The sequence below is a fragment of the Quercus robur genome, chromosome 10 (genome assembly GCF_932294415.1).
Source record: "Quercus robur chromosome 10, dhQueRobu3.1, whole genome shotgun sequence".
In the NCBI taxonomy this organism is placed as follows: Eukaryota; Viridiplantae; Streptophyta; class Magnoliopsida; order Fagales; family Fagaceae; genus Quercus; species Quercus robur.
The window spans coordinates 41,863,472-41,873,549 of NC_065543.1; the positions used below are offsets into that span (position 1 = coordinate 41,863,472).

At 30.4% G+C, this 10,078-nt stretch overlaps 1 protein-coding gene across 1 annotated transcript; it reads right to left on the minus strand.

Annotated features, from left to right (window-relative positions):
* Positions 1 to 1,613: 1,613 nt before the first annotated feature.
* Positions 1,614 to 2,468, minus strand: LOC126704175 (metalloendoproteinase 5-MMP-like). The gene has a single exon (XM_050403200.1). It carries the CDS (start codon positions 2,466 to 2,468, stop codon positions 1,614 to 1,616), a length of 855 nt encoding a protein of 284 aa, XP_050259157.1.
* Positions 2,469 to 10,078: the final 7,610 nt, after the last annotated feature.

Sequence of the window (10,078 nt, forward strand, 5' to 3'; positions counted from 1 at the left end):
CAAATAAATTTATCCATCAAATCAAACTAATTTTTAGCAAAAACTGAATAATATTATCCAAGTGTTTTACAAGACAATATCACAATGAAAACAAAAATCACTTAGTACAAAAATCAATGATTTAATAGTGTATAAGCTTGTTTCTAATAAAGACAAAAGAAAACGTTAAAATTGGTACCTTATTTCCAACATTGCTAGAGAGAAAAAAGATGCAAAGAATCACATTAGGTAGAATAAAATAAATTGATAATATGTTTGTTTAAATAGTAGGGTTTTAGGGTGTGAAAATTTTACAATTTAACCCTTATCAATGCAGAGCGGGGTAGAGATGGGGCAGGATGGGTCTAAAAAGTCTAAACCCATTCTCACCCTGCCCTATGGTGCAGGGCTAAAATCTCGCCCCATTCCTGCCCCACCACCTTTGCAAGGTGGGGAAAACCCGCATGAGGTGAAGTGGGGAGGGGCGGGTTAAGCAGGACCGGGCAAAATTGCCAACCCTAATAGAAGGGAAAGGTTCAAAGTTTTTAAGGTCAGACCGAGATTCACTGAGGTCAAAATGTGATGACGTCAAAATTAATTTAATATTAGTTAAAATTCAAATAAATTTATTGAATGTGCAAAAATATGGAAATTTGCTCTCAAAAAAATATAGGCAAAATCACTATTTTGGTCCTTATATTTTAGGATCATAGTTAATTAGGTCTCTGTTATTTTTAACTTGCAGTCAATCTGGTCCTTACCATTAACTCACTAAAAAAAAATGCCTACATGGCTAACACATTGCACAATTGGCACACTTGAGCTGATGTGGCTAATGAAATTAAAATAAAAAATTTCAATTAATATTTTAAAAATCCAGGTTAGAATTCGAATTAAAAATTTTAATTTCTCAATTTTAGAGGAAAAATAAAATGAATTAAAAAAAAATGAAACACTCTTAATCGTGGAAGTTTGATCACTTTAGAATTTGTATTTTGTTCCTTTAGATCTATTTATCTTTAGAACTATTTAGAGGTCGAGCACAAGCATAACCGTAATAGCTCGATCTAATCTACATAAGCTTCGCCTCAAGCACATCAAATCCACCACTACCATTAAAGAAATGACATCTAGGTCTTGGATACTCATCATGTAGTTTGTGTTGTTAATTGGGTTGAATTAAGCTGTTAATAATGGTTTATATCTAGATTTGATCCTTTGTCCTCTACCTTAAAGGTTCTTGTGAATTTCTCTTTAATAGAAGTTTTATTTATTTATTTTTATTTATTTTATTTTATTTTAATAAAACATAATTGAAGTATTTGAATTCAAATAGATAATAAATAAAGATAGAAATTAGATTTTTGAATTTTTTTTTTCTTTTGTAGTGAGATACTATTACTCATTTAATCTTTTTTGCTTTTTTGTAAGAAATAAAATTAAACTAAAGGGTCTGTTATTTTAGAATTTGTATGAGAATATTTTGGTAAGCCAAAAGTTGAAAACAAAACAGGGGAATCCGCTTATCAGTAGTATAGAAGAAGATACATAGTACAATAGCTCTTATTCCAAACTATACTTGTAATAAAAGGCAAATATTCTTTCTCACGGTACCCCTTTTCCCATTCATCCTTTTAAGGTTTGCCATACAAAGCAAACATGCCATCAATATCATCATGGCTCAATTCTCTTTTTGTCATACCATAACCCAGAAAAGGGTACATAACAGCATTTACATCTGTACTATGTTGAAGTCCAAGAATGTGTCCAATTTCGTGTGTGGCCACCGATACCATGTCAAGTTGATTAGCATTTGGTTTATCATTAATGCTCCAGTTCTCATCAGCATCAAAGAGCATTATTGCAAAAGTTGGTGGACCAGCACGCGCTGTAACTTTACCAGGTCCATCCATGTGCATTATTCTTATACTAATGTCAGATGTGGAACTTGGTCGTCCCCTTGCAAATGTAAATTGTGTATGTTTGTGCCATTCTTCGGAACCCGTTTGCATTGCAAAACTTAACTTATCCAATACCTCACTCGTGACACTTGAATTAAAGGTATAGGTTAGATATTTCTTACCCCATTTTGGCTTTCCAGGGAAAAATGCATAATTCGGACTCATGTTGTCAATATCAGAAACTCCACACCGTGGAGTCATCATTACATCGAGGGTGCTAGAGTCGAGCATCCCTGTAACATTGAGATGAAAATTCTTCTGGAAAGATTTTATTGCATGTTCCAAATGTTCATTGAACTCATCCTTGTCTTTTACACTAGCATGATCATTGCTTAAACCAGTGTTGTTGTCTAACTTTAAGTAGCCGAATGCACTGAGATAGTGTTTGATCTCATGCAGCCCTTTCACCGTTTGGCCCTTGTGAGATCCCTCAAGATGTTGGAAGGACTTGAAAGAGTGTCCTTTAATAGGCTGTATTACGAGAAGGCGAAGTATAATTGATAAAAGAAGAGAGAGATTTGTAGCCATGGCTATAGTTGTGTCCAAGAAACACACACATAAACCTTTTTCCTCTACGTGAATAAAGTGAAAGAAAATGACTGCCATATATATGCTTGTAATCTTAGTTTTATGGTATCTAGGGTATGTTTGATAGACTGTAATAGGCACGGTAATGTAATAATTATTTCTATGATTTAGTTATTCAATAGTTTGTTTATGTTTTTATTACAGGAAATAGTTATTCATTATGATAGTTGTGGGGCTAGTGAATTCACGGCCCAGGCCCATTCTACATGGGGGCCCAGGGCCTAGGGCCCAAGCCGAGGAGAGCCATTGCCGAGGACGACCTCCTGCTCAGCACCTCACGAAATGCCTGAAGAAAGGGGGAAACTGAGTTCAGGGGCAAGGTAAGGGAAAAAGCTACCAACATCATAATACCAAGCCCTGTATCTGACAAGTCCATACTCTAAACCATACCCTTTAACTTTCCCAACGACTCCAAACCATACGGGGTATGGGTTGACAGGACAGGTCTGCACCCTAGAAAAATGGGATTGACATGTGAACTCGAAGGAAAAAAAAACAAAGACGAGTATAAAAAGGAAAACCCCCCAGAAGGAAAAGGGGGGTCTCTCCCCTGGTAAAATGGAGAAAGGAAAGGATATAACGGTCCTAGGATAGCGTCCGAGGACTGGAGTCCCACAATCCGTACCAATGGAGGGCTTAGCTAGTCAAGCCAGGCCCGCCCATATAAGAATTTCCATAGACGCCACGATCAAACCATTCACCTGTGCCCAAGGTCATGCCTTTCAAGCCTACTCTCTACAAATCATATTGTTGGGGTCCTTTGCATACGAGCCCAACGTCACTCTTGGGCCGTTAAACAAATCGTGTCCCTACAATAGTTATTCTTTAAAATGAGGAATAACTATCCATCTCTAAGGGCACGTTTGGTACACTATAATGATTATTACATGGGAATAGGAATAAGTATTACAAAGAATACATTAAGTTGGAATGTAATAAGTATTACTATTCATTAGTTTGGTGACCATTTAATAATAGAATCCTGAATATGCATCCACAATTTATTAGAGTATAAAAAGAAGGTGTAATTAAATTATTTTTAAGTCAAATTTCTTAAAATACACTTATTTTAAGGTGTTCAAAATAGAGCTAATAATTAATAAGAAGGAAAATTTATTTTCTTTCCTTTTGAAGATGTGGCAACTAATTACTTTTTAGGAAATTTTTTTTAAAAGTTATTACATAAGGGGAAAGAATAAATATTCAGTACTTTTGATAAAGAACAATTATTCCTCATTTTGAAGAATAGCTATTCATAAGAAATAACTATTCATTATAATAAAAACATAATCAAACAATTGAATAGTTATGTCATAGGAATATCTATTACATTACAGTAACTATTACAGTTTACTAAATGTGCCCTAAAAGAGTAGAATCTCTACCTTGTATAAAACAAAAACAAAAAAATATGTAATAGCTATTCCTTAGTAGGTGTATTAATTTCAACAATTAATATATTTCTAAATAAACATACTTTCCATATGCACATAATAATTATGAAAATTAAAAAATAATAACTAATCTCTTTTTCAAATTTAAAAAATATTATTTTTTAGGAAACATAATTATATGAGTATGATATTTCCTTAAATATATTTAAAGTTTGATCTAAAATGCTTTCATTCCATTGTCTTTAGAATTCTATTATTGTGTTGTTACCAAACAAATGAATAGTAATAAGCATTACATTATAACATTTTGTATTCTTTATGATATCTATTCCTATTCTTATGTAATTACCATTACAGTCTACCAAACGTGCCCTTAATGTTGAAAATATTTATAGGAAATTCTGAACTAATTCAATAAGGACGTATCTTCATGAGACATTCCAAAAAAAATGCAAAGACAAACATATCATATGTGCATGTTTATTCACATCATGCTCCAAATCAATCAATATATATTTATATATAAAAGCATAGAACTCATGTGGGAGAGCATTTTCACCTCAAAAGATAAAAACTTATTAAAATTCACATCATAGATAAGCACTAATTAAAATTCAAAAGATAAGAACTCTTTATTTTCTTAAATTCATTGTATCAAGACATTTCTCAAGCACCATATTAAAATTTAAAGGATAAAGACTCTTTATTATCTTGGGTTCATTGTTTCCAAACTTTTTTCCCTCCACAAAGCACAAAACTTTTCGTATTTCCACTTACCATTCACCTCCTGTATTTCTGCTATATATATATACACCTACCTATAGCCTTTTATTTTCTTGCCATAGGTTAGGTGTTTTTATTTTGTTTTAGCCCTAATAATTTATCAGTTTCTTTGTAATTTCTAACTACTATGTAGTGTGGTATTGGTATGAGCATCAATCATATAAGTAAAAAATGATGATTATTTTGGAGTTTTCTTTGTTGTTAATCAAGATTATCTTGACTTCTGTTGCAACCTCAAATTTAGTTGCAGCTATTCAATAATAGTGTGCAAACGCTGTACATACTTAGTCATATTGTTAGTTCTATCCATCAAAGCTACAATTAAGTAGTTCTTCATGTAATTTTTACGTTCATTCTCATGTATCTTTCACATATAGTACTTATCCACCTGTATTTTTTTGATTACTTAGTTGTTAGTGTTGTTAATTACAGTTGTTGCAATTTTTTAGGATTATTTTCAAATTATTTAATTTGTTGTTATGGTTTTATTATTATATTATTATCCATGTTAATTTCAAGTTTGCCAATTGTGTAATCCGTTAGTCATGAAAGCATTTTCCATTAAAAATAAAAAGAACCAAATTGACTACTACTAAAATATAGAGACTAAATTGACTGCGACTTCAAAATATAGAGACCAAAATAGTGTTTTCACCTTCTAAAAAAAACATTGTTAGGATTAATATAATTATAACTAAAAGTGGCCTTACCCATTGGAGCCGCTTCTTTAGGACCACCAAATGATAGCCTTACAATATCAAAACCACCTTAATTTTAGGAGGCAAAGAGTTAACAAAATTTAAATATCCTTAGCAAAATCCACTCAAATTCAAATATCCTTACCGTATCGAAACCATCTTAATTCTAGGAGACAAGAGTTAGCACAATTTAAATATTCTTACCATATTAAAATGCACAATTCAAATATCTTTGAATTTGCTTATTCGCAATGCTTTTAATCTCAATTCAATTGGGTTTCAAACTTTCAATTACACTGCAAAAACATTATAAAAAAAAAATTAAGAATTATGTTTTAGTTTAAAAAGGTTTAGATGCAAAATTACTATGTTAACTTAAAAGGTTTTTTTTTTTTTTTTTTTTTTTTTTTTTTTTTTTTAAAGATTCGAGTTTGGTCTAGGTATCTACATGTCATAAATTCAGGTTGGATTTTGGTATACCAGATCCATAGCCATCCCTAACTAGCATTACTCATTACTTTTTTTTTTTTTTTTTTTTAATACAATATAGAAATTTTACTCTAACATAATTCAAGTATATATGTGTGTGACACTCCTTCTTAGAGACTTGAACTCCAACCCTTAGACATAAGCACTTATACTTATAGAATGACTATCATGCCAAGGGTGCGTAGTGGTAGCATTACTTATCACAAAATGCTGATCAAGTGAAAGGAGCATAAATTATGGAGTGAAATAAGGGATGTGTGGTATAAGAGCTTTTCTTGGCTTTGACTCACATGTGGGACACATGTAGGCTTATGGAAGTACATGTTTTCTAAGTCCACATGATTCTTTCTTCTTCTTCTTCTTCCATTTTTTTTTTTTTTTTTTTTTTGGAGAAAGCACATGATTCTTTCTTTGGTCTTAAAAGTGTATAAAAATCCTCTTTTTGGGCCCTCCAAACCAAATTTCCATAAAATCCCCAAAAAAATCCCTTCAAGTGGGCGGGATGAGATAAAGTAGAAAGAACAATGGTTAGGCCTTGCATGTTTTAGGCTATATTGTTGGCTGGCTTTCAAATGGACCTTTGTAAAAATTTGGTCCGCAACGTAATCAAATCTCCTTTCGTTGCCCATTACTTAAAACACAAAAACAAAACCAATGGCTTTATTAGTTTGTTGTCTAATGCTTTATTCCTTTTGGGGGGCGTCTGGTTCGTCGTAATATTAAATTAAGCCAAAATATTATATTATTGTAATCTCAATATAAAAATATAACATTACTTTGTTTAGGAAGATGATGAGATTAAAATGATTTGATATGTTTTGTATTTAAAATTATGGTTATGCTAGAAAAAATAAAATAAACCAAAAATTTTAATATCACATCATCTTAATGTGCATCACATTAAGGGCACATCACAATAAACCAAACACCCCCTTAAAGCAAAAAAGGTATAAAATAAACTAACCAATAACTCACACAAAGTACGATATAATGTTAACAAAATCTTTGTTTAATTATTTTAATATTGTAGAAATATTTTTCTAAATCCTTTATTTATTACAACTAAAAACAAAAAAGAGTATAAACATTTAATTATTGAATTAAAAAAAAACATGTTAACTTAAAAAAAAAAAAAAACATCCATAAAAAAGGCATTTTTTTTTTCTTTTTATAAGTCATAGAGGGACATCAATATAATCACAAACTTTTAAGAGTGTATATTTTATAATTTGGTTGGGTTTAGATAACATTTGTTGTAACTCTAAACAATATTACACCAACAAATATTTTTTAATTGAATGTGAATTTTGACAAATCGACCGTTGGATTATATAATCTTTGTATATTCTCCATAATTGCAAAATTTCAAGGTGATCAAAGATTGATAATCATGTCATCTATCAATTGTATAAATTTAAGTTTTTGTAGTTTAAAATAATGCATAAAAGATGAGTTTATGGATTGAATGGTAAATAACATCCCATTGGTATGAAAATTGGAATGTATGTTTAGAACATATAGAACATGTAATCCAACGGTGGAATTTTCAAAATATAAATTCATTAACAAATTATTGGGTAGCGTTCTATTACTTAGAGTTATACCAGGTATAACTTGAACCCAACTCTTTATAATTATATCATCTCGAATATTTTAAAATCAAATTATCAAAACGTGTATTTTAGAATAATCATTTCATTGTTTCCTTATTTATAACCAACAACGTTGATAAAAAATACAAAATTAGTAATTGCCCAAAAGAGATATAGTTTATAATAATAATAGTAACTACCAATAACATTGGAGAGTAAAAGAACATCCAAAAAAAAAAAAAACTATTTATTTTCTCATAAAAATTAATCCTATATATATATATATATATATATTTTTTTTTTACACATGAGCACGTGTCTTCTTTACCATTCACTACTCTTGTATCATCTATTGTCCTCTCAGTCTAATATTTTGAAGCCCAAACAAAATAGATCTTTGCAATACTTGTACTCTAATTTTTATTTTTTCTCAATTTAATTTTCAAACTACAAGTGTAAAATAAGTGAAAAATATTATGTTGCAGGTAATAAATGTAGAAAATAAATATACATAACACATGTACAAAGTAAGAAGAATACTTTGCATGCAAATCATTATTAAAAAAAACTCAATGACATGGTAAAAATAAATAAATAAATTATATAGAAAATTCCTCATACCATCATAATGAAATGATTATGCCAGACTAAATGCAAACATTAATAAATTTTATTTATTTATTTTTATATAGAAGAGATATGCTGAATTTTATAAAATTTGGCAATATAAGCTAAAAGTACATCATGAAATTATGGAGGAACATCCTCCATCCACACCAAATAACCACTAACATGTCTTGCAAGCATTATATATTAGATTATGTAATATATACATAATTGATAATACAATAGCTCTTATTCTAAACCATACTTGTAATAAAAGGCAAATATTCTTTCTCGTGGTACCCCTTGTCCTGTTTAATCTCTAAGCACTACAAAAAATTGGACCTATAGTGGTGTTTTCGATAAACGCTGCTATAGGCAAATCTATAGTTGCGTTTGGAGAATTCTATAGTGGTGTTTAAAAAAAAGGGTCTATAGCAGGGTTTTCAATGGCCTATAGTGGCGTTTGTCAAACGCCACTACAGACACTTTTTTTTTTTTTTTTTGGTTGGGTAGGACTTATAATGACATTTGTCAAATGCCACTATAGGCCCTTGTAAGACCAAGACCTATAATGACATTTGACAAACGCTATTATAGGCACTTTTTTTTTCTCGGTTGGGTGGGGCCTATAGTGGCCTTTGGCTAATGCCATTATTGGCCTTTGTAAGAGTAGGAGCTATAGTGGTGTTTGACAAACGTCACTATAGGCATTTGTAATAGTAGGACTATAGGCACTTTTTATTTCAGTTTTTTTTTTTTTTTTTTTGGTATGGTTTTTTTTAATAAGAGCTAGAGGAAAAAAGACCTATAGTGGCATTTGTCAAATGCCACTATAGGTCTTGGTCTTACAAGGGCCTATGGTGGCATTTCACAAATGCCATTATAGCCCAGCACCAAAAAAAAAAAAAAAAAAAAAAACTGAATGGCCATTCAATTTCAGCGTAAACAAATTATGGAATATGCCAAGAATATTCTATAGCATATTCTAGAATATTTGAATAAAAAAAAAATATATATATATATATATATATTTAAATGTATATATTATTATATATTTATATTTAAATGAGAGATGTTACGTTTACAATATTTTTACAAAAAATTATAAGTGCTTAGTTGTTATTAGTTCAAATTTAAACTTAACATTAAGATTACTTTTTTGCTCTAACAATAACAACCAGTAATAACCTGTCACTTAAGATTTATTGTAAAAATATTGTGAACATATCATTTCTCTATTTAAATTTGTATATATATATATATATATATATATGTATGTGTGTGTCTAAAAAAAGCGTTAAAAAAATTACAAATTTCAAAATCCACCTAACCCCTCGTACCCCAACTCACCTTATCAATCCATTTTCTCCACGTCTAGCCAACTTCTTTAGAGTCTTTTATTTTTTTTTTTTCCTGATCTCCACTTCTTTAGACTTCTTTTTATCCCTTGCTCTCACTCACCTTATCAATCCATTTTCTCCACGTCTAGCTAGCTTCTCCACTCTTCTTTTCTCTCTTTTTTTTTTCCTTCTTTCACTCTTCTTCCACTACACGCCTGGATTTATTCTTTTCTCTTCCTCCCCATTTTGATTTTATTTCCCCTATTTTATTTGTGGTGGTGTTAATGTTAGTGGGTTTTGGATTTGAAGATGGCGTTGCAACTTGTTAATTTTGTAAATGGTGTTACTGTTATGGGATTTGTGATTGAAGAAAGAGTGTTATTGTGTTTGATGCCATTAGTTGCATAGTTGCAAGTAAGTATTTTTTTTTTAATAAAATTTAATGATTGTTTTGGTCTTTTCATTGATTAATTTTTGTGAATTCTTTGGCTTTTTATTATTGATAGGTACAGAGATCTTAAGTTTGATAATATCTTTGTTAATAGAACCAAAAAAGTAGTGAAAAATTCGAAATCTATTTGATGATTTCTTATTGTAGGTTGGTCTATGGCAGCTGAATGAGTTGGGGTGGAGTTGCTATTTTTTTTT